Below are 23,642 nucleotides of genomic sequence, written 5' to 3'. Positions count from 1 at the left end.
GGTTTTCTTTGCTTTATGTTTAAAAACCACTTACGGGTGAGTACATGTGATAATTGTATTTCTGGGTCTGTTATGGTTTTATGCTTAGAAACTCTGCTTCTGCTCCTGCCCGGGGCTTCCAGGAGAAACAAGAATCCTTGTTCTACAGCCCTGATGGATCAGCGACCACACTTGTGTGGATATATATTAAAGGCTTTGCTGTTTCATGGGCTCATCTCTCTCTTTCATGTTTCCTCGTGATGCACAATGGACGTGGTGTAACAGGTGATGTCTGTCTTCTAGGACTAGTATCACACAACACCCTGAAGAGTTAGCAAAAAATGAGTAGTGTGTGTGTGTGCGCATGCTTGTGCACATATGCATGGAGCCTAGAGAGAGGTCAACTTTGAGTATTTCTCAGGAGCTGCCTACCTTGTTTTGGTTTTGAGAGAGGGTCTGATACTGGTACCCAGGGATCACTTGTAGCCTGGTTGGCCAGTAAGACTCAGGAACATTCTTATTTCTGCCTCCCCTCATATTGGGTTACAAGCCCACGGCTACACCTGGCTTTTTACATGAGTGCCAGGGGTAGAGGTCAAACTCTGGTTCTCATAATTATGTGGAAAGCACTTTATTGACTGAATCATCTCTACAGCCTACATAGAGTCTATAGACTTTTTACCCTGTATTTTGGGACCTGTGCCGTGTTTTCTGTGCAGTTGTCTGGAGCACTTAGCTTGGGTCTTGGCCGCCGATGGCCACATGGCCCTCCGTGTTGTTCAGTCTCTTCATGGCCCTTCAAACTCATCTCTTCATCTGAAGGACAGAGATTTCACCAATCCTCAAGCAATTCCAAGTTCAGGTGAAACATTCCATGAGAAAATGGTTGGTGTGAGTCTTGGCCCTGCCCTGCTATCAACATCTCTAGGAAGCCACCAGGCTTGTGAGGATGTCTTAGGGGTTTTACTGCTGTGAAGAGACATCATGGCCACAGCAACTTTTATAAAGGAAAACAATTAATTGGAGCTGGCTTACAGTTAAGAGGTTTAGTCCCATTGTCATCATGACAGGAAGCATGGTGGCATGCAGGCAGACACGGTGCTGGAGAGGTAGCTGAGTTCTACATCTTGATCTGCAGGCAGCAGGAAGTGAACTGGCTTGAGCTCCTGAAATCTCAAAGTCCTCCCCTCAGTGACACACCTCCTTCAACAAAGCCACACCTTCTCCAACAAGGCCACGCCTCCTCACAGTGCCACACCCTGTGGACCTGTGTGGGTCATTCTTATTCAGGCTGCCACAGAGGGCATGACCCCTTTAAGCCCCACTGCATCTCACAGACTCTAAGAACAATGTCTAGACAGGCCAGCTCATCCCTTCTTCAGGATCACTACAGAAAGTATATTAGGCCTCCTAATCTGACCCTAACAGGCCACAAAACTTGATCCCATACTATAAAGATAGGAGCTTGAAATAATATGTTTGAGTTTGCCACCAGATAGCTTTGATAAGAGCCAGGCCTCAGAAGCAAGCCCCCTGGCAGCCCACAGACAAGCCTAATTCAGGACAGGTCATGATATGAATGCTAATGAGCTAAACCCAAGGTGGGGATGGTATGCCAATGACCCCTTGGTCCAAAGCGGCTACCCAGTGAAATGATACAAAAATCAGAAGTCTGGAAACGGTCTCTAGGATTGCCCTGTTCCTGTGAGAGGCTTCTATAGTTCGTGTTGACACCAACAGGACGCGAGACTCTTTGTGGTCCTGGCCTCAGTGACCACTGATGCTTGGCTCCTCAAGCTTGCCTGTTAGTGCTGGCCACCGGTCTACGCTCTCAAGGATCTCCTGGACTTTGACTGGTGCCATCCTCTCAGTCTACCACAACTGAAGGACGGGACGGCACAGTGGCCAGCGGTTAAGCACACACGCTTCAAAAATGTATTCACTGGAGATTCCTCAGTGGAACCTGCAGCAGCAGTTCTGCCCAAACAACTGGTCCCAGCTTGGTGAGACGTCTGGGTTTTCGTTTTTCTTTTCTTTTTTTGAGACAGGTTTCCTCAATAGGCAGACCAGATTGGCCTTGAACTCCCAGAGATCCACCTGCTTCTTCCCTCCTAGTGCTGGGATTAAAGACACGTGCACCACTACCCAGTTGAGACGTCTGTTTAACTTATATATTAACATGATATTGTTAGGAATGTTTGTGCGAATAAACCAAGCATATTTGAAAGACAAACTTTGTGTGGACATCCTAGTTGCCGAGTGCCTTAAAGTCATAGGCTCATGCTCTCTGAAAAGCCTTAAAAGTGGTCTATTCAGAAAAAAAAAACAAAACAAAAACAAAAACAAAGGGACTTATTAGGAGACCTGAAAGAGAAATGGACAGTTGAAATAATTTTCTATGTTTTAAATATGCCCAGCAATTGGTTGGCTACTCAGGGTATTGATAGATTAATACACAGATACAAGTTTTGACATTAAAGTATTTTTCTTAAAAAGTTAAAAAAAATTAAGACTTGCACATACTCAAATTATTTTTTGGGTGGTGTGGAGGTTGAGACAGGGTTTTTCTGTGTAGCCCTGGCTGTCCTGGAACTCTCTCAACAGAACAGGCTGGCCTTGAACTCAGAGACCCGCCTATCTCTGCCTCCCGAGTGCTGGGATTAAAATTGTGCACCACCACACAAGTTAAGCTTTCAACTTAAAATTCTTATCTACACAAATTTACAATATTTATAAATAGTTTTCAAGCAAACTGAATTACATTTAAACAAACTATCTTCAGAGACAAAATACTCTCTAAGCTAGCTGACTTGAAAATCAAGTCAAATCTCAGACTTGTACATGACAAAGGATAAAAACGGGAGACACAACAGAATGGAACTTTGTCCAAACAATACAATGACACTTTTGGCAAGTAACACTTTGATGGCAATACAAAGATGAATCCAACAGTCTGCGAAAAAGCGCAGTGAGCTGCACAGCGCAAGTAGGGACGGAATGCAGTACTATAAAACTCATCAAGGGCGAAGGCCCCTGCCCTCACAGGCCAGACGGCTGATAGGTGGCATTACACTGGCTGGAGGTGTGTGGGAGCAGATGCAATGTACAAACCCATACAAGATGCCCCCTGGGCAGGCCTTACACAGACCACGAATGAGCACACCCTCCAAGGAACAAACTAGATGTTGTTAGCTGCCTCTGACCATCAGTAAATGAACTGAGGTCCCAAGGCCTCAACAGTAATTGTATAAACCAGGCTCACCCCAGACAATTGGCCAGATTGTCCAGGCAGCATGACCTGGGTCCGGAGAGGCAATGACATCAGGGAATGCCCTCCTTGCGCTGGCAGCACTGGGAGGGTGGCGCTGACCAATCATAGACATAGGAGAGGCGCAATTGCACCTCTTGCTTGCACAATCGACCCTCATGAAGCAGCATCTGTTGCTTCTCCAGCATGTCCTCCGGGCTCTGTTTGTGTGTCACCAGGTACTGATTGCTGCAGCCCCGTGATTTGTATTCTGTGTCGAAGCGCGGGTCGTGTTCCCGCTGCACATCCACGGGTGCCAGCCAGGCACCCAGCGATACATCTTCACTGTGCCATGCACGCAGGTATTCCCGGCTGAGGCGCAGGTAATGCACCAGGTCCGAAGAGAGGATGTACCCACCGCCCAGAGCATAGGGCAGGTAGTAGTCGCAGAGTTGCCAGGCAGCTTCTCGCCAGCGACCTCCGGGCTTGACTCGCCCGCGCCCAGAAAAGAAGCCCCAGTAGAGGCGACGGCGGCGTGCAGGCTCACGTGCGCGTAGCTCTGCCAGTAGGGCGTCCAGGCGCGCAAAGGAGTCGTCATCCGCCTTGAGCACGAACTCGAAGTCTACGTGCTCGTCCAGCCAAGTCAACATGGCCAGGACCTTGGCTGTGAGGTTCTCGTAGGCGTCGCGCAGGGAGGGCAGCAGCAGCAGGTCCCCGTGCTGTGCTTGCTCGAGCTCCAGCGTGCGCCGCTCCTCTGAGCCCAGGCCGCTGGTGCCCACAGCAAAGCGCGCCCACACGTCCTTGGGGCCGCCGCGCCTCCCCTGTGCCAGCCACGTGCTGCGCACCGCGCTGCGACGCTCCACCGCGCGGGGCGCACTAGCCACTAGCACCGCCAGGAAGGCCTTAGCGCGGGGCTGAGCGGCTCCGGCGGCTGCGGGCGTCTCGCCCTCGGATGCACAGCGCGCCAAATACAACAGCGTGGTGCTGCAAAACGCCAGGCCGCTCAGGGCCAGCACCACCCGGTGCCGCCAAGCCCGCCGGAGTACCTTCATGGTGCGGGCGGGAGGTCGCCGAGTGCGCAAGCGCGGAGGCCGGAAGGCGCCTGCGCTACTCGGAGACCCGCATAGCGGGCTCGCTCTGGTAGCGGTAGGAGGAGCTCCGAGAAACCCGCTTACTGGGTGCCTGGATCTGACAGCCGGGGCGGCGTGGAAGGCGAGGCCTGGGTCAAGGATGCGTGGCACGTGACCTCGCGCGCCAGCTTTATTGGTTGGTTCTCGGAGGCTGCTTCCGCCCATGATAAAGATGGCGCCTCCGAGATTCGCTCCAGAGGCCATGCCCGCTCTCACGGTTCCCGGTTGTCTTACTCGCCCCTTCCCGGAAGAAAGATGGCGGCGGCCTGAGTCTAGGTCCGCGTAAGACTTTGCGGGCGCCCAGCTGCGCTCCCTAGACCCGGCGCTCCAGAAAGCCGGGGGTGAGTGAGGGGTCCCTGAAGCTGCTTTGTGAGGGGCGGGCTTGGAAGGCCACGCATCCACTGTTCCGGTCGCTTTGGGTCTGATCCCGCTTGACTCCACCGTCGCCCTGTTAAGAGTGCGCCCGCCCTCTTGCCCGGCTGCTCATTCCGGAACTCACGGAGCCGCGGGGGACTGAGAGGCTCGGGCTGTGTTACCGGCTGGCGTTGTGACCTCAACTTGTGTTCCAGCATCTCTATCCCGGTTTTGTCTTCGGTAAAATGTGCGCCATGAGTTCTAGTTCTACGAGTTGGAAATTGAAGGCCTGTGCTAAAACCTTCGTACCTGGCCCGGCTTTGGTGGTAGCTCTGTTTGGTACTATTGAGTGCAGTTCCTAAATTGACTGAACTTTTATTTATTTTTATTTACATCCTTATTTTGTGTTGCTGGAGGAGATCGAATCCAGGACCTTACAAATGCGGGGCAAATACTCTACTAACTGGGCCAAGACACCAGTCCTCTAACAGCCTTTGGACGGTTTTAGATTATGTAGCTGTTTTTTAGATTGTGATGGTCTTTTTTCTTTTGACTTTTTTTTTTTTTCCTTTTTGTTGTTATTGTGAGTTTTGAGACAGGGTCTCACATAGCTCAGATTGGCTGGAATTTAGCTGAGGCTGCTGGCCTTGAACTCTGATCCTCTTGCCTGTAATCCCAATGGGCAAACACTTTGAAGTCCAGCCTGCTCTACTTGGCAAGTTCCTAGCCAAGCAAGGCTCAATAGTGAGACCCTGTCTTCAAACAAACAAAAGCAAGCAAGCAAACAAACAAATGCCTGGTTTCACCAGAGTTGTAAGGATGGCAAAGAAGTACAAATATTTCCCCAACCACTATGTGGATACCTGAAACCGGAAACTCAGGTTTATAGTTACAGCAACATTTAACTTATAAATTAGGCCCAGACAGAGATTAACAGCTAATCATAAAATAGAACAGTTGTGACTTACTTTGATATATGTGTCACTGGACTGCGGTTGATGCCAGGTCAGGAGGTACCATTGTCACCTCTGAAGGTCTTAATAGCTTCTCTGTTGACCACTTGCTGAGAGCTGATTTGTGTAGGGGCTATGACAAGATGAAGCTCCTTGAAATCCTGACTTAGGGATTTCTGGTTAGGTGGGGAGGAAGAGAGCAGCTGCCCAACTTGCTTAGCTATGCAGCAAACTTTTGCATTAAGATAAATAACCTTTGTGGGGTAGTAGTGGGCACTCTTGCCTAGCACGGGCAAGGAAAAAACTGAACCAGTATGAGGAAGTCAGTTGATGGAGTCCTGGTTGTTTTGGGTTGCTTTTTATGTATGATATATAAGTGACTGTTCCACGTAGTTTATCAGAATAGTTAGAACTGAGAACTTTGTTCTTCAAGGAGCAAAGTATAATTAACACCTGGGGAAGTTACATTGGTTCTGGTGTTCCTGTGGACAGAAGAGTAGAGACATCAGGAATAGAACCATATCCCTAGGCTACTTGCCTTGGGTGACAACAGTCTCCTTTAGCTCCTGGCTCTTGGCAGGCTGTACTTCCCAGGGCACATCTTAAGTGCTGTTCCAATGGATTTACTGTGTGCTTTTGAGTAGTGTTTAGTGTCTCTGAAGACAACATTGATTGAATGTCTTTTAGGTTCTAATAGCTTGGCAGTGTTGGGAAAAAGAAGCTAAGTCTGACAAGGTCCTTTCCAGGGGCAGAACCCGGAAGGCCAGCAAATTGGCAGGAAGATAGACTGGGAAGAAGTAAATGCATTTTCCACGTTCTGGGCAAATAAGACTTCACGGGCATTTCAGCTTTCCTAGCGTTTCCTAGTGATACATGTTGATGGAGGCACACACGTGGATGTATGTGTGTAGTCTCTGTTGGGTTGGTGCAGGTGTTTGCTGATGACCGGTTTTTAGTTGTCAGCACACAGTGTGTGCCTCCACTCCACACAAAACACTGAGGTGGAAAGTAGGGGGCGATTAGTAAGAAACAGACACACAGAGGTCAAAAGACTTAGCCAAGCTCTGGAGAGTGCGTGACCACAGCCATCTACTAAACATTGTAATAGTAACCAGGGAGGGAGGGGGTCAGTTTTGCCTTTCTATGTTGTCGGCAGGCTGTACTGTTGGTATGTAGAGGTGGCGTACTGGATAGATCAGCATCTGAAAGTGGTGACAACTTTGAGTTGGGACTTCAGCCTGGCCAAGTGCCTTCCTCTGTTGCTGAATATTTGTTTAATTATGTAAAGATGTGTTGCTGTTTTACCTTGCCTGCCTAAGGTACTTGATTGGTCTAATAAAAAACTGAATGGCCAATAGCAAGGGAGGAAGTATAGGTGGAACTTCCAGGCAGGAAGATGAAGTAGGAGGAGAAATTTAGGATCAAGGAGAAAGAAAGACAACAGGGAGATGCCAGGGTCCAGCTAGACAGACACAGAGGAAGCAGCAAAATGGGACATACAGAATGAAAGAAAGGTAAAAAGCCCTGAGCCAATATGTTGATGAATAGAAACAGGTTAAATTAAGTTAAAAGAGCTAGTGGGAGGAGCCTGCGCTAAGGCTGAGCATTCTTAATTGATAATAAGTCTCTGTGTCTTTATTTGGGAGCTGGTTGGTGGCCCAAAGAACATTCCTCCAGTTTCTTTTTAAAAAGTAAAAATACCACATGTTGCCTGTCTTTTTTCCTTTTTCCCTCTTCATCTTTTTCTGTGGTGCTGGGGATCAACCCCCAGGACTTATCACTGAGCTACCAGTACCAGCTCCATATGCATGGATTTTTTTTTTTTTTTTTGAGGCAGAATCTTTCTGTTTATCCATGGCTAGCTCAGAGCACTGTAGGCCAGACTGGCCTTGAACTCATAAAGTTCCGCCTGTGACTATCTCCTGTGTTCTGGGATTAAAGGTGAATGCCAACATATCCTGCTTGAATATGTGGTTGATCCTGATTATTAAATCATGTTATAAAATAAATACGTTTTTTCTCTGTGTAGCATATTTTCTCTGTGTAGCCCTGGCTGTCCTGAAACTTGATCTGTAAACCAGTCCGACCTCAAACTCATAGAGTCACCAGGTGCTGGGATGCGCCATCACCACCTGGCCTGATTTGTCTTTGTCAGGTTCAGCCTGCCCCTTAGCCTTTGGCTTTCTTGACAGTGCTAGTAACTCAGGCTCTAGTTTGATCTGTGGTTTCCCTTTCTTCCTTACTGCTACTTCAGGTTCACACCTTGCAGGAGTCCCATGGTCTGACTGGTGGCAATGACGTCCAGGCAGAGTTCCCTCTGTGGTCTGGCCGCTCATGGCCTCTGGCTCTTGGGCCTTGTCCTCCTGATGGATGCAGCTGCCAGACCAGCCAACCACTCATCCACCCGGGAAAGAGCGACCAACAGGGAGGAAAATGAGATCCTACCCCCAGATCATTTGAATGGGGTGAAACTGGAGATGGACGGACACCTGAACAGGGACTTCCATCAGGAAGTTTTCCTGGGGAAGGACATGGATGGGTTTGATGAGGACTCAGAGCCAAGAAGAAGCCGGAGGAAGCTGATGGTCATCTTTTCCAAGTAGGTGTCTCATGAGTCCCCTATGAGTGTGTGTCGAAGGATGCAGCATTTGAGATGGTAATCCATTTGTCATAAGCTGGTCCTCTAGCACAGTGGTTCTCAACATGTGGGTCACCACCCCTTTGGGATCTAATGGCGCTTTCACGGGGGTTGCCTAAGACCGTTGGAAAATACAGATATTGATGTTATTATTCTAACAGTAACAAAATTACAATTGTGAAATAACAACAAAATAATTTCATGGTTGGTGCTCACCTCAACATGAACTGTGTTGAAAGGTCACAGAATTAGGAAGGTTGAGAACCACTGCTCTGTCTAGCACCTTGTACTTTGATGGACTTGTAGGGCCAACACTGATGTTTAGGCTCTCATGGCCAGAAAGACCTCAGGATAGATAGACCTCTACCCCCACTCCACCTCTCACAGATTCTGTGCATGACTGTTCCAACTATAGGTTTATCAATTGAAAAACATAAAGTCAGGCCAAGTGGAAAGTGGAGTGGTCCCAGCAGGTTATAATAGTTCAAGGTAGAGTAGGGATGGCCCCGGGCTGTCAGGAAAAAGATCTGACAAACCTATAATAGGTCAAGAGCTGATGAGGGGAGGACACAGGCTCTGCCTTTCCTCCCTTCCTGCCTCCCTCCCTCCTCCCTTTCTTTTTTCTGAGATTAGACCTTACTGTGTATCCCTGGCTAGCCTTGGGCTCACAAGTGATCCTCTTGCTTCTGCGTGCTTGCTTGCTTTGTGTGTGTGTGTGTGTGTGTGTGTGTGTGTGCGTGTGTGTGTTTTAAGACAGGATCTCTGTTATGTAGCCCTGACTATCCTGGAGCTCACTGTGTAGCCCAGACTGGCCTCTGCCTCCCAAACCCTGGGATTAAAGATATACACCACACCATCACATTGGCTTTATCTTTGCTTTCTCAGTGCTAGGAGAAAAGTTTCTGCAACCGTGTCTGCCTTTTACCTGATAGGCAGAGATATTGGGCACTTAAAAGAAATTGCACACTGGCTCAGAACTGAGAGATAGACATTTATTTAGGGGTAAAACTTACAAAACCAGGATTCTCTGCTTGAAGGCAGATGGAGATAAGATCCAAAACAATCTGAACTAGCCAAGTGGGAACCAGGGGAACAAGAGACAGGACGGACGGACATGCTTCCACATCCGGGTAAATAGTCTATGAGGCCACGCCTCAGTACACGGGTAGTTACTAGCTGTAAACCTTCCTGCAGCACCCCCCCTTTTGTTTAACTGAGAGTTCTAAACCTAATACAAAATTACATACAATAAGAACAGATATCCTATTCTAACTAGCTTAAGTCTTGTATAATAAATAACTTGGCCAAGACATGAGAGGAAAGTAACTACACTTATCTAGTTTTCAACCCCATCGAAGATCCAAAAAGGGAAATAATGTTACCTGAGTGATTAGGAAGTGCAGTTAAGCAACTTCCAAAACATGCAACAAATCACAGAGACAACTGGCTACCTGGGCAATCACCCAAAGTCTCATTTGCAACATTGAGGCAACCAACTTTGGCTAAGGCCTAGAATAACTGACAGACTATTTTCAAAGGCAAGAAAATTTTCAAAACCATCTTACCCTGTCTTGGCAAGATTTGACAGTCCCGCTTATCCATTTCCGGATACTTTATATTTTGTCAGTGGTTGAGGGCCAGTTTTGCCAAGAAGAAGACAAGCTCCAAGTGGAGTGTCTTCGGTGCTCAACATTCTCTTGGGAATAGATCTGTGCTGCCAGGAGCAATTATGTCTCACTTCAGCAGAACTGTTATTTAAATGCCATTTTCTACAGCTCTTTGAAGAGGTTTAAGATTATCTACCCATACAGAATATAATCTCTATGTATCTAAAGAACCTGATAAGTCTAACTATAAGTATGACAAACATAGATGACTATTGATCTATAATTCTTAATACCTATCTAACTTAAAGACTAAGACAATAAACAACTGTGCAATAAATGAGGACAATGACCTCCAAATGTAAACAGTGTATAAGTATCTTGATCAGAGGTAGAAATGTACACTGAAATATGGTAAATCGCAGCATTTACCCCCTACTTTTCTTACTGAGTTTTGCATTTACTTATTTTTTGAAGATGGATGACAATTTTATTAGAATCTAAAAGAAAAATAACCCAGGGAAGGCAAGCTGTAAGTCTCAGCAGTTGACTGAAGACAAGCATGCAAGAGAGAAGGAAAGATGCCATGCCGTTTGAGTTACTGGCAAGGAGTTCCACCACGTGGTAACAGACAGCCACAAAGTAGGCAGGTAAGGTGCTTTAGAGAAAGAGTATGGGAACCCAACGGATCAGCAAAAGCATACTTAGATTCTGAGCATCCAAAAGAAAGACAGAAGAAAAGTTGTATCTTTCCAAGTTAGGGTTCAGATAGGCAGACTGAGCTGAACTTCATAGTAGCTTAGCTCATAAGTGTAAACAGAGACTGGGCTTTCATTTCCCAGCTACCCAGACACGAATAATCGCACAAAAGCTATATTAATTACAACACTGTTTGGCCAATGGCTCAGGCATATTCCTAGCTAGCTTATATCTTGAATTAACCCATTTCCATTAATCTGTGTATTGCCACCAGGCTGTGGCTTACTGGCAAGGTTTTGACGTCTTCTTTGGCAGCTGCATGGCTTCTCTCTGACTCTGCCTTCTTTCCTCTTCCATCTCTGCTTGGGTTTCCTGCCCTGCTATAGGCCAAAGCAGCTTCTTTATTAACTAATGGTAATAAATTATATTCACAGCATACAGAGGTGAATCCCACATCATATAAGGATTGTCCATATTTGTTTATTTACTTACTTATTTGCTGTGTGTGTGTGTGTGTGTGTGTGTGTATGAGGAGAGAGAGAATGAGAGAGAAAGAGAGTCATAAAACTCAGATTGTCAGGCTTGGTAGCAAGTGTTTTTTTCTCACAGAGACTGCGCCATTTCACTGGCCCTGACACAGACTCTTCCTGACATTTCCTCTACTAACTGTGTTTAGGGATTCCTACAATCTCTCCCCAAGTCCCAAGGTCTCTCTCACCAAGACCTTGGTTCTGTCCTTTTCCCAAAGGGTTTTGCTGTACGTTGGTTGCATGTGAAGGTGTTTATGTAAAGTATGAAGACTGTGCTATGATTAGAAGGGTTATAAGCTTGATATGGTAGCGCCTTTAATTCCAGCACTTGGGGTGCAGAGGCAGGTGGATCTCTGTGAGTTCGAGGCCAGCCTGCTCTACAGAGTGAGTTCCAGGACAGCTAGGGCTACACAGAAAAACCCTGTCCTGACAAACCTAATTAATTAATTAAATGGGGTTGTTAATAAATTAACGAATAGTTATTAATGAATGATTAAGTGAAGGGTTATGATTCTGCCCATTGTACCTCAAGTGGGAGAGAGTTTGTTCCCGATGATGGTTTATTCTGTCCTCAAATAGCAGCTCCCCTACAATCTTTTTGACGGCCCCTGGTCGTCTTTGGTGGCCCCTCGTGAGCTCCAGCCTCTGGGTTTTTTATGACACTTCCACATGAGAGGAGTCGCTCTTTGTGGCAGGTTCACAGCCCTGTGGAGTTCCTGGAACTAGCAGCATTTGCCTCTTTGTTGAAGGCCCTAGCGCCTGGTCTGATGCTTACCATTACCTGCTCCTAGGGTAGATGTGAACACTGACCGGAGGATCAGCGCCAAGGAGATGCAGCACTGGATTATGGAGAAAACAGCAGAGCACTTCCAGGAGGCTGTGAAGGAAAACAAACTACACTTCAGGGCTGTGGACCCTGATGGTGACGGTACAGTGGGCCAAGTGGCAGAACTAGGGGAAGTGGGTGGAGTCGGCCAGGATACCCCAGCCTTATGGGAAGGACCTGAAGATGTCCCCAGGCCTAGGGACAGAAGAGTCAGAATGCTCAAGGCATGAGTTAGCTTCTGACAGTAGCTGTGTGCTTGTTAAAACCAAAGGGCACAGCAGGTACCACACGGACCTAAGTGGTTTCTTTGTGAAATTCTGATGTGTGTGTATTCATGTGTGGGGTTGGGTGCATACGTGCGTATGCCTGTGAAGGCTGAAATGAAATTAGCATTGGGTGTTTTGAGTCCAGAGCTCACTGATTCCATTAGCCTGACTAGCCAGCTTATGCACGGATTCCCTGTCTCTGCCTCTCTGCTGGGATTATAGATGGACCTCCACATCCACCCAGCTTTTACATAGATATTAGGACTCAAATTCTGGTCTTCATGCTTACACAGGAAATGCTTTACTCCCCAGCCGTCTCCTTAGCTGTGACCCAAGTATTTTAATTTAAAAGTAATGCCAGATCCTAGTTTACAGTCTCAGTGCTCAGGAGACTGAAACAGGAATCTAAGAGTTCAGGGTAGTCTGGGCTACAGACTGAGACTACTCCTGCCAAAAAACCCGATAGCTTTTAAAAGTTTGCGATGCCTCCCTGGTTCTCATGCTATGTGCTGCCTGCCAGTATCTCTCTTGGCCCTGGGGAATAAAAGTTTGAGTTTACTCTGCTGGTGAGGAAGTAGATACAGGGTACCGACCGAAGCTGAGAGCTGGATACTGGTTGCTCTGCCCCCGAATGCCCCCCTGGCAAGATATCTGGAGCTGCATATGTCTTCAGCCTCCCCTAGTACTAGGCAGTCAGCTCAGAGGAGTTTGTACCCTCTGCCCTCTGGCTGCCTGTGGCCAAAGGATTTTTAGCAGATGTCCTAAAATATCTTTTTTCATGACCAACTTTCTTTGCTAAGTATCTTGACGGGGTGATCTCTTTTTAGGCCGTGTGTCCTGGGATGAATATAAAGTGAAGTTTTTGGCAAGCAAAGGCCACAATGAGAAGGAAATTGCTGACGCCATCAGGAACCATGAGGAGCTCAAAGTGGATGAGGAGAGTAAGTGCTGGGTCCTGGGTCACTGCTGGCCTGGGTGGACTGGCTGAGAGTTGGGGGCTGACTCTACCTTGGCTTGAAACTTGGGTTTTAGTGTTTTAAAGTAGAGGCAGGGAGTAAGAGAGACTTTAGTTGAGAGAGCAGCCTTTGTCAAGGCCTTGAGACACCAGAGCTGGGCAGTGACAGCCACAACATTCAGCAGTGCCCTGGGACCTCAAGAGTGACATCACTTCCAGATGGAGATGTGGACAGTCTGGTTTGGAGGGCAGATGTGCTGGTCTTGGGGACATGGAGCAGGACTCAGAGGAAGCTGGGAGTAATAGGAAGCCCTCAGGGGTGCTTGTCAGGAAGGGAAGTCTGGATGGCTGGTTTGTAACGCATAACTAAAGAACCTTACTTGTTACAGCTTCCAGTCCTGGACCTTTTCCCCTTCACCTCATTTCCTGGTGATTCATTTACAGCCCTTATCTGGCCTGTGGAGGGTAAGGACTCCCAGTGCTGCCACTCCTGGGCTGGTCACATTATATATCGTTCTTGGTGGATGTACACATTGCACACCTGTGCTCTTCCTCCTCAGTTTGTTTGTGCAGCTGACCTCAATAGCGGCCAGGGTCTACAGAGCAGCTCTCACGCCTTTCTAGCAGCACAGTCGCTGGAAACCTCACATGATCTTGCACACTGACTACCACGATGACCAGTATTTTAGTTCTGTCCTCTTTTTTCTATTTCTTTCCTCTTCCATTTTTTTTTTTTAATTGTTGTTTTGCTTATTTGTTTTTTGTTTTTCAAGACAAGGTTTTTTTGTGTAGCCATGACTGTCCAGGAACTTGAATTGTAGAAAAGGCTGACCTCAAACTCAGAGATCTGCCTGCTTCTGCCCAGCATTTTTGTTTTTGTTTTTTGGCAAGATCTCACACTGAAGGTGAGAGCCTTGCACTTAAAGCAGTTTTCCTGCCTTAGTTTCCACAGTACTAGTATTGTTGGTGAGAGGAATTCTACATGGCTAAGTTCTAAACCTTCAATTATTCTCTTCTTTCCCAAAGAGATTATCTAATTTTCCTCTCCTTTATTCTGTTTTATGTTTCCATTACTTGTCCTTCATTTCATGCTGGCTGCTGGAGATTCTTGAAGGTCCTCGTCCTTTTCTTGTAGTGAGGCTAGTATATGCCTGTCCAGGTTGTTGGCAGTTTTGAAGATACCTCTCAGAGCTACAGGGTGTTTGGTACCCTCACCTCTGTGACTTCTTTGGAATGTAGTCTGACTCTGGCCTCTTTGTGTCTATCCTGAGTGAAACATGTTGCCACTCCTGTGTCTCTGAGCTTGATCTGCCCTCATGACTTAGTTGGAGGTGTTTAGATCTTACACTATCAAAGATCTCCATGCCTGAGGTCCCTGCTCAGCCACATCTGACTCTCTTGAGCCTGTGTATTAGCTATGTTTTTGTTGTGCTAAAACACTACCAAAGGCAACTTAGACTTTATTTGGGCCTATGGTTCCAGAGGGTTAGAGTCCATACCAGCAGCAGGAAGGAAGTATGGCGGCAGGAGCAGGAAGCTGGGAACTCACATCTTAAACTACAAGCGTAAAACAGGATGAACTGAAAGTAGGCAAGACTCAAAAGCCCACTCCCAGTGATTTACTTCTAGAAAGGCCTCTACTCCTAGACCTTCCCAAACAGTGCCCTCAACTGAGGATTGTAAACCCTAGACTATGGGTGGGGGGCACTTCTCATTAAAACCACTACCTTATGTATACTTCCCAGCCCCATAGTCTCGTGACCACACCATAAGATTGAGGTTCTGATAAAGAGACAGAACACCAAGACTTCTTCGGGAAAGCGGCTTTAATGTGCATGCATAACAAACTGTGTTCATAAAAAAACAATCACGTACAGGAAAACAACTTTTTTAATATGATTTTTGTTTCTTTATCTTTCATGTACGGTAACTTACGATTCCGTTGGTTATTTAAAAATCTTAAGGTGGCAGGAACCTGAGAGTTGGCTCAGTGCTTAAGAGGATTTGTTGCTTTTGCAGCGGATCTGGGTTCAGTTCCCCACACCCACATGGTGGCTCACAACCACCTGTAACTTTGGTTGCAAGGGAATTTTGATACCCGGGGTACCAGGCACATATGTGGTACACACACATACATGCAGGCAAAACATTTATACTCATAAAATCTAAAATAATTTTAAAAAGCTGCCAGGCAGTGGTGGCGCATGCCTTTTGCCCCAACACTTGGAAGGCAAGAAGCAGGTGGATCGCTGAGTTCCTAGACAGTCAGGGCTACACAGAGAAACCCTATTTTGAAAAACCAAAAACAACAACAAAAAATTTAACAATAAAAAATTTAGATTGGGATTCTTTTTTTTTTCTTTTTAAGATTTTTTTTTATTCACTATATATACAGTATTCTGTCTGCATTTATGCCTGCAGGCCATAAGAAGGTACCAGATCGCCGGGCGATGGTGGCGCAAGCCTTTAATCCCAGCACATGGGCGGCGGCAGAGGCAGGCTGATCTCTGTGAGTTTGAGACCAGCCTGGTCTACAGAGCTAGTTCCAGGACAGGCTCCAAAGCCACAGAGAAACCCTGTCTCGAAAAACCAAAAAAAAGGAAAAAAAAAAAAAAAAAAAGAAGGCACCAGATCTCATTAGAGATGGTTGTGAGCCACCATGTGCTTGCTAGGAATTGAACTCAGGACCTCTGGAAGAACAACCAGTGGTCTTTATCTCCGAGCCGTCTCTCCAGCCCTCAGAGTGGGATTCTAAAGATGTCATGGATGTGGAGGAGGTGAGGGATACTTGGAGGATGTTGCAGTGTTTCACATAAGCATTTTGGCAAAGACTAAACCACAGGGCACCTTTCCATATATCTTTCAAGGTCTCTAGGAAGGCTTACTAAGCAAGGAGGGCCTCTCAAGCTGTGGCTGGCCTTGAACTCCCAGAGATCCACCTTCTTCTGCCTCCCTAGGATTAAAAGTGTGCACTTCTGTGTCCAGTTCCCCATAGTTAGATTTTGAGGCAGGGTAAAGGGACAGAAGGCAGAAAGAATCAGGGTCTGACCTTCAGTGGATGATATATGTTTATTAATACGAGAGGCAGCCTTTCTCATGTGGGAAATCAAGGGGTCTCCCAAAGGAAAAAGCTGGCTGTAATCCTTTATACGGATGGGTTGAGGGTGTTGGGGACTATGGGTGTGAACTCCTTCCTGAAATGATGCACCCAGGGAGACAGACGGTCTCGGGAGATGGGCTGTCCCAGCACACATTCTCTTCTGGGCTGACTGAACAAGATCAGCTGAAATGTCACAGGAATCCTGTTTTTTTACAAGCAAGGTGCTCTTATCACCCATAGGGAACTGCATAAAAGTCCAGAGTCTCTTCTGAGACACAAGGCAATCTGTTGATTGTAATGCCTTGTAAAATTGAGAAAAAGCAAATTATATACTTCCAACATCTAATGGTATGGAATATACATTACTATTCCAAAAGTGTGGGGGGGGGCATAGTGAAAAATACTGAACCAAAGTAAAACTGAAATCCTTCAGGGCAGATACCAAATCCTATAACTCCATGTCCAGTATCAAAGGGTTTAGATAATGCTGTCCCTCCTGCTTTCCTGCCTGCAGCATACATGTCTCTTTTGGGTTGGTGTAACTGCTTGTATGCAACTCTCCTTGGCAGACACTCCGCAGGTCTGGCATTGTCAACATCTTGGGGTGTCTACTACAACCCAGGTTTCACTTTTACATTTCACTCAGTGGCCTCTCGGCCTTCAAGCAAGGACCTCCCTGCTGTAAGCTGCCTGGCCTCAGCAACTTTCTGAGAGTATAGGGGAAGACTCCATCACTTCTTCACTCTTGGACTCTTATGTTGCTAAAGTACCACGTGGTTAACACTGCAAAGTTCAGCTGCCAGCCTGGAATGGTTCCCCCTTGAACCGCATTAGTAATAGATTTCATTTTCTCTTTCTAGGAGCAGAAAGTTCCTTAGGCCTTTTCCCTTTATAAGTTAGAAGCTTAGCTGCGTGGGGTTTTCCCACTCTGGACACCAGTCCCTTTGTTCCAGTGCAGATTAGGCCTCTCTTTAATGACACTAGTCTCTTTAACAAGTTACAAGCTCTTCCAGTATATGTCTTGGCTGTGACATTAAGTTTCTTAGTTCTTTCTGTTCTCCAAACTACATTTTATATTTCTTCCCCACTTGTTCTTTTTCATTGTAGACTTGTATAAGCATTAGTAACTACAGCACAGATTCAATATTTTTCTGTCTTAAAATCTCCACCAAGCTGGGCAGTGGTGACACACATCTTTAATCCCAGCACTTAGGAGACAGGCAGGCAGATCTCTGTGAGTTTGAAGCCAGCCTGGTCTACAGAGTGATTTCCAGGGCAGCCAGAGCTGTTACACAAAGAAATCCTTTCTCGAAAAAATAAAGCAAACAAAAAACTCTATGAAAACTAATTAGTCCATTACTTTTTTTTTAATGTATGAGTGTTTTGCCTGTGTATATGTATATGCACCTGTGCATTCTTGGTGCTCAAGAAAGCTAGAAGAGGAGCTGCAGGCAGTTGTGAGCTGCCATATTGTGAATGGAGCCTTCTTGTCCTGACTGCCTAGTCCCATGACTGACTCAGAGATTGAATATATGAATATTACTGAGATCATGTATTCAAGTGCCCTCGACGGTGAGGGACATTTATCATTAAAACAGTTAAAGCCTGTGTATTCATATCCTGTCCTCAACCCACTGAAGGGCCTTTGACTGTGGTGATCTAAGCCCTGGATAGTACCCTAGAGGAGAGGCGTATAATGCTAGTAGGTCTCCCTCAGTGCATGGTGGGAGTCTTGGTAGAGAAGTCTGCCTTCTGCCACTTTTTTGCTTTATTTTTACTTTTTGAGATAATCATTCAAATGAGCTGCCTGCTTCAGCCTCCCAAGCAGCTGGGACTACAGGGCTGAGCCAGTGTATCCCATTCCCCATCATTTTTTAAGTGAGTCCTGTTAGTCAGGTTAGATTAACACAGGAAATACCGTGCATTTGGCCATTTGGCCTGTCTGTGGTGACCAGGCACTTAATGGTTAATGGAGGGGCTGCTACAGTCAGGATGTGGCCAGAGTCAGACTCAGGCAATGATTCTTAGGGTTCCTGGAGCTGAGCAACTTGGAAGCCTAGGCAATGGTACATAGTCACTGACTGTTGAGTCCCCATGGAGGAAGATTGATTTCTGCCCTGGGAACATGGGAGACATTAGAGAATGCATGCATAGGCAATCATTTCTAGAGTTCATGGGAAGCTTTGCTCGCTGCCGCAGTCATTTCTAGAAACTGGGTTTTTTTGCATTCTATACTCTCCGAATGATAATGCACATGAAAACGTACAGAGGAACAAAAATGACACCTTTGTTCCTATAGACGTCAATAAGGGTGAGTCAGCCTCAGTCTCAGTGAAATTTCCATTTCTGATGAGGAATAAACAACTTGGAGCGTGCAGGGAAGGCGGGTTGGGCAGTGTCCGGGGGTCCTGTTTGTCTCCTCCCAAGGACCAGGCTCTTCTGGGTGGTGGGCTAGCACCCTTAGTCTTGAGCCTAAAAGATGACGGCCGTCTTAAGTTCAAGTAAAACCTTGTGGGTGCTTGCATTAGTGTCCAGCTTGCCTAATAGTCACTAATCTGCCTCTCACAGCACAGGAAGTCCTTGAGAACCTCAAAGGTCGCTGGTACCAGGCAGACAATCCGCCTGCAGACCTGCTGCTGACTGAGGATGAGTTCCTTTCATTCCTTCACCCTGAGCACAGCCGGGGCATGCTCAAGTTCATGGTGAAGGAGATTGTTCGGGACTTGGGTAAGGCCTGAGGGTGACCAGTAGGCTGGGAGCACTGCACTGCTGAAAGGGACACCGCGCCTCAGGGTAGGGGGGGGCTTATCCTGTTTTGGTTTCTGAGGAGGTGTTTTAGGTAAAGCCCAAGCTGAACACCACCTCTCCCCACCTTTATCTACAGACCAGGATGGTGATAAGCAGCTGTCTCTGCCTGAATTCATCTCGTTGCCTGTGGGCACTGTTGAGAACCAGCAAGGCCAAGACATTGATGACAATTGGGTGAAAGACAGGAAGAAAGAGTTTGAGGAACTGATTGATTCCAACCATGATGGGATTGTGACCATGGAGGAGCTGGAGGTGAGCAAGGGTGTGGGTTCATCCTATAGTGAAGTCCCAGAGAAAAGGGGGCTTGCCGATATGATGATGAGTCAGGGGGCATCAGCATTAGTACTCGCATTCAAGAGACAGGAAAGTCTTGTGAAACCTGTAGCCTCCAGAAAGCAACTTCCTAGTCTGTGGAAGGCATCTGGAAAATCGTTTTGGTGCTCAGGATGAATTCCATGCTAAATAATTGCTCCATCTCAGAGCTATACCCTCCACCCTGTGTTAGGGACTCCTAAGGCCCCTTTTGCATGGAACCAGAATAGGAAGCACATACTAGCCCCACTTCTGAAGTGACCTCTGGGCTAGCACAGGGCCTCCCTGTTGATAGGCCGCTGACTTATGTCTGTATCTCACAGAACTACATGGACCCCATGAATGAATACAATGCCCTCAATGAAGCCAAGCAGATGATCGCCATTGCCGATGAGAACCAGAACCACCACCTGGAACCTGAGGAGATCCTCAAGTATAGCGAGTTCTTCACTGGCAGCAAGCTGATGGACTATGCCCGCAACGTGCATGAGGAGTTCTGAGCATGCCCTTAGCCGGAGCCAGGCCGCCAGTCTCCTGTCTGACCCTTCCTACACCTCAAGGGGCCTGTGGTCTAGTGAGACCTGTGGTTGACTGGGTCCCAGGGTGGGTTTGAAATGCTACCTACTCTGTGTCTGGGGGCTACCATGACCCCTAAAAGTGCTGTCCCAGAACCTCCTTTCTTCTGCTGTGTCCATATGCTCTGGTTCAGCTTCTGCCACAGCATGGCCCAGACGTATTAAAGATGTGCTTACTAGGCTATGTGTCTTCTCCAGCATGTGTCTGAGGCAGCAGCCCTTCTGTACCAGTCATGGGCTGAGCTGCGTTGGCTTGCTAAATCTCTCTCAATTGCTACATTCTACTTCTGAGAATTGCTTGGAGTGGTTGGTTCAGTTGAGGGTGCTTTACACGTCAGGTGCAGGAGCTCTGGACTGGGCCCCTCCGTGGGCTCACCACACTGTGGGGAATAAATGCAACTCTTGCAGTTTCCTTGAAAACTGAAAGAGTAATATAAAGTAGATCACATTTCTCTGGAATTAATCAGCCGTACAGTTCTGCAGGTGCTACCTCCTTGGTAAGGTCTGGTAGGTCATTGGGCGGGGTCTTCCTCAAACTCTTGAGAACCTTGCAGGATCCTATCCACCACCACCAAGTACAGATATTTGTCATCACAAGAATCATTCCTTAAAAATAGAATTACCTTCTCACCTCTTCTTTTTGTTTTCTTGCATTCTTGTTTATTTTTCAAGACAGGGTTTCTTTATGTAGCCCTGGCTTTTCTGGAATCCAGAGATCCACCTGCCTCTACTTCCCAAATGCTGGAATTAAAGGCATGTGCCACCAGTGCCCAGCAACACATTGTCATTCTTTAGATGAAAAAAAGAAAACATTGTGGCTAGGTAGTTTACACTAGACACTTTTGAGGTGGACACTGGTTAAATGGTGTCTAGCTTTCAGTAGACATGGATTCTCCTCATGGTAGAAGTGAAAACAGGACCTGAAAGCAAGACATGAAAGAGTAATGGAGTTTCATGCATGGGAAAGGCTGTGTGGGATCAGCAACGGAGTCTGAGCTGGTCAAAGTTCCGGGCCAGTGTTTTTGAAGATCTGTTTTGGTGCTCAGGGCCATTGTCTTGGTATTAAACAGGGGCAGAGCGGGCTTGTCAGGACGGCTGATTGTTGTAATAGGAGCGGTGGGGCTGCGTCCCCGGCACCCAGACGCCTGCATGGCTAGCTTATGCCCGAAATAATTACACAGAAACTGTATTCTTTCAAACACTGCCTGGCCCGGCTAGTTCCAGCTTCTTATTGGCTAGCTCTTACATATTGTTCTAACCCATTTCTAATATTCTGTGTAGCCCACGAGCTGGCTTACCAGGGAGGATCTTAACCTGCGTCTGTCTGGAGCGGGAGAATCATGGCCACTCCCTCTGACTCAGCTTCTTTTTCCCAGCATTCTCTCCTGTCTACTCCGCCTACCTAATTTTCTGTCCTATGAGGGCCGAGGCAGTTTCTTTATTAGTAAGAAATCACTCCCACATCAGCTGATAGCTCTTCACAATCCTATGCCTGCTCTAGACGACCCTGTATGACACAGGAACCTACTTCTGTGTGGTGTGTAAACAAAGACTGCTTGTTGGTTATCACAGAAACTTTATTGATTACAACACTGTTTGACCTATTAGCTCAGGCTTCTTATTAACTAGCTCTTACATTTTTTTTTTTTTTTTTTGGTTTTTCGAGACAGGGTTTCTCTGTGGTTTTGGAGCCTGTCCTGGAACTAGCTCTTGTAGACCAGGCTGGTCTCGAACTCACAGAGATCCGCCTGCCTCTGCCTCCCAAGTGCTGGGATTAGAGGCATGCGCCACCACCGTGCTGAGAGCAGTGTAGTGCTGCCCTGGCAAGCACCGGGTCTTTTAGAGAGTCTGATGGTTTCCAGTCTGGTACTCAAGGGGCAGCAGCCTGTTGGGAGTTGCTTTAGGTCCCTTGTTGCCCAGAGGGGGTGAGTAGGGCCCCACTGTAGCCCCTAGTGCCTTATCTCAGAGCTGTTTCCCCTGTAAGACCAGCCACTGCCAGTGATCTCAGTTACACGGAAGCTACTCAGTTTCAGTGTGGTCCAAACAGAAGGGGCCTGCTGTCCTGTACAGATCCTCTGTAGGGAGTCCCTAGGAATACAGGGCACATCTAGTCTTCTCTGCACCTCTGGTTACCTGTGTGCGATGACAGCCAAGGGCAGCAGAGTTCTGAGGGGAGGAAGGACACCTTAGTGTTACCTGACCTCAGGAGAGACGGGTGTGTCAAATGTGAGGTTTACCTTCCTTTCTCATTAGGAAAGGAGGGAGTGCTGCCCATGATGCCCTGAGGATTCCTCTCCAGGACCTTCACTGTCCTTCAGAAGCATGGGGAAGGCAGTCTCTGGCCTACTCTGGCTTCTTCCACCTGTTTGCTAGCCCAACCCGACCTTCCACATTATAAGTTTCCATAAGAGAGCTGGGGACTTTTGCTTTCACATGTGATCTTGGGTGGGGGATTTCCAGCCCCAGGCTGGTGTCTCGTTCTGCAGCAGGACTATTCCTGCACCTTTCTTTTTTTAAACCTAAAAACAAAACAGACTTCATCTGTAATCCAGACTGGCCTGGAATTTGCAGTCTTCATGCCTTTCCTGAATACTGGGATTACAGGTGTGCACCCACATGCATAGCTAGCATGGAACTTTCCAGTTAATTGGAGAATTATGCCATGTCACAGTTTGTGTATGATAAGGACAGTGCCTCCCAGTTAACCCATTTCCTCCTTCAGTGCAGTAGTCTGTATATAAGAAAAGAAAGCCCGCTGAGCCTGTGACACACCTGTAATCCCAGCATTTGGGAGATGGGGAGGATGAGAAGTTCAAGGCCAGAACCCAAATTTGGTTCCTGATACCCACATCAGGAAGCTCACAACTGCCTATAACTCCAGCTCCAGAGGATCAGACACCTGACCTCTTTGGGTGCCAGTACCACGTGCATACATTTCCTACACACACACTTATACACAATTAAAAATAAACAATCTTTTTGGCAGGGCGGTGGTGGCTCACGCCTTTAATCCCAGCACTCGGGAGGCAGAGGCAGGCGGATCTCTGTGAGTTTGAGGCCAGCCTGGTCTACAAGAGCACCAAAGCTACAGAGAAGCCCTGTCTCGAACTAAATCTTTTCCTTTTTTTGTTTTGTTTTGGTTTTTTCAAGACAGGGTTTCTCTATAGCACTGGTTGTCTTGGAACTTGTTCTGTAGACCAGGCTGGCCTTGAACTCACAAAGATCCACCTGCTTCTGCCTCCTGAGTGCTGGGATTAAAGAAGTGCGTCACCACTGCCTGACACGAATCTTGAAATTAAGAAAGAGAGGGCAGGAAAGAAGGAAAGAAAAGATTGAAACATGGGCTACAGAATAAATTCAAATGTCAGCCTGGACAACCTAGTAAAACTGTTCAAAATAAAACATGAAAAAGGCTATGGATATAGAAGTAGAACACTTGCCTAGCAAGTAAGAGAATTTAGGTTCCCAGTGCTACAAAAAAGGGGGAAAGGGGAGAAAGAAAAGAAATAAAGTCTGTTCACACTGGAGAGATGACTTAATAGTTAAGCTTGTACTGCTCTTTTTGGTTGTTTTTGTTTTTGAGACAAGGTCTCTCTTATGTAGTCCTGTCTGTCCTGGAAATTTATTTACTGTGTAAACGAGGCAGAGCTGGGATTAAAGGAGTGA

At 46.9% G+C, this 23,642-nt stretch overlaps 2 protein-coding genes across 4 annotated transcripts; one reads left to right on the top strand and one right to left on the bottom strand.

The window, feature by feature from the left end:
* Window positions 1–2,128: 2,128 nt before the first annotated feature.
* B3galt6 (beta-1,3-galactosyltransferase 6) lies at window positions 2,129–4,571 on the bottom strand. Its single transcript, XM_050130048.1, has one exon. It carries the CDS (start codon window positions 4,558–4,560, stop codon window positions 3,301–3,303), a length of 1,260 nt encoding a protein of 419 aa, XP_049986005.1. The 5' UTR covers window positions 4,561–4,571; the 3' UTR covers window positions 2,129–3,300.
* Window positions 4,560–20,158, top strand: Sdf4 (stromal cell derived factor 4). 3 transcript variants are annotated; one of them, XM_050130049.1, is made up of 7 exons: window positions 4,560–4,697; window positions 7,918–8,262; window positions 11,926–12,062; window positions 13,054–13,167; window positions 18,850–19,008; window positions 19,166–19,341; window positions 19,725–20,158. In XM_050130049.1, exons 2-7 carry the CDS (start codon window positions 7,958–7,960, stop codon window positions 19,899–19,901), a joined length of 1,068 nt encoding a protein of 355 aa, XP_049986006.1. In that variant the 5' UTR covers window positions 4,560–4,697; window positions 7,918–7,957; the 3' UTR covers window positions 19,902–20,158. The 3 variants fall into 3 exon arrangements, with proteins under 3 accessions (XP_049986006.1, XP_049986007.1, XP_049986008.1); XM_050130050.1 differs by lacking the exon at window positions 4,560–4,697 and adding an exon at window positions 4,712–4,950; XM_050130051.1 differs by lacking the exon at window positions 4,560–4,697 and adding an exon at window positions 4,712–4,957.
* The last annotated feature ends 3,484 nt before the right edge of the window (window positions 20,159–23,642 follow it).

This window comes from Alexandromys fortis, unplaced genomic scaffold (assembly GCF_014885135.2).
Source record: "Alexandromys fortis isolate MF-2015 unplaced genomic scaffold, M_Fortis_MF-2015_v1.1 scaffold_330, whole genome shotgun sequence".
NCBI lineage: Eukaryota > Metazoa > Chordata > Mammalia > Rodentia > Cricetidae > Alexandromys > Alexandromys fortis.
Note: the sequence above shows the minus strand (reverse complement) of the source record. Positions and strands in the feature narration are given on the sequence as shown.

Bases quoted from the DNA above. Each gene is read 5' to 3' on its own strand.
- B3galt6 (XM_050130048.1), bottom strand. From the start codon at position 4,560: ATGGCCTCTGGAGCGAATCTCGGAGGCGCCATCTTTATCATGGGCGGA.
- Sdf4 (XM_050130049.1), top strand. From the start codon at position 7,958: ATGACGTCCAGGCAGAGTTCCCTCTGTGGTCTGGCCGCTCATGGCCTC. The intron at 12,063-13,053 runs GTACAGTGGGCC...ATCTCTTTTTAG, and splicing joins TGTGGACCCTGATGGTGACG to GCCGTGTGTCCTGGGATGAA. The intron at 19,342-19,724 runs GTGAGCAAGGGT...TGTATCTCACAG, and splicing joins TGACCATGGAGGAGCTGGAG to AACTACATGGACCCCATGAA.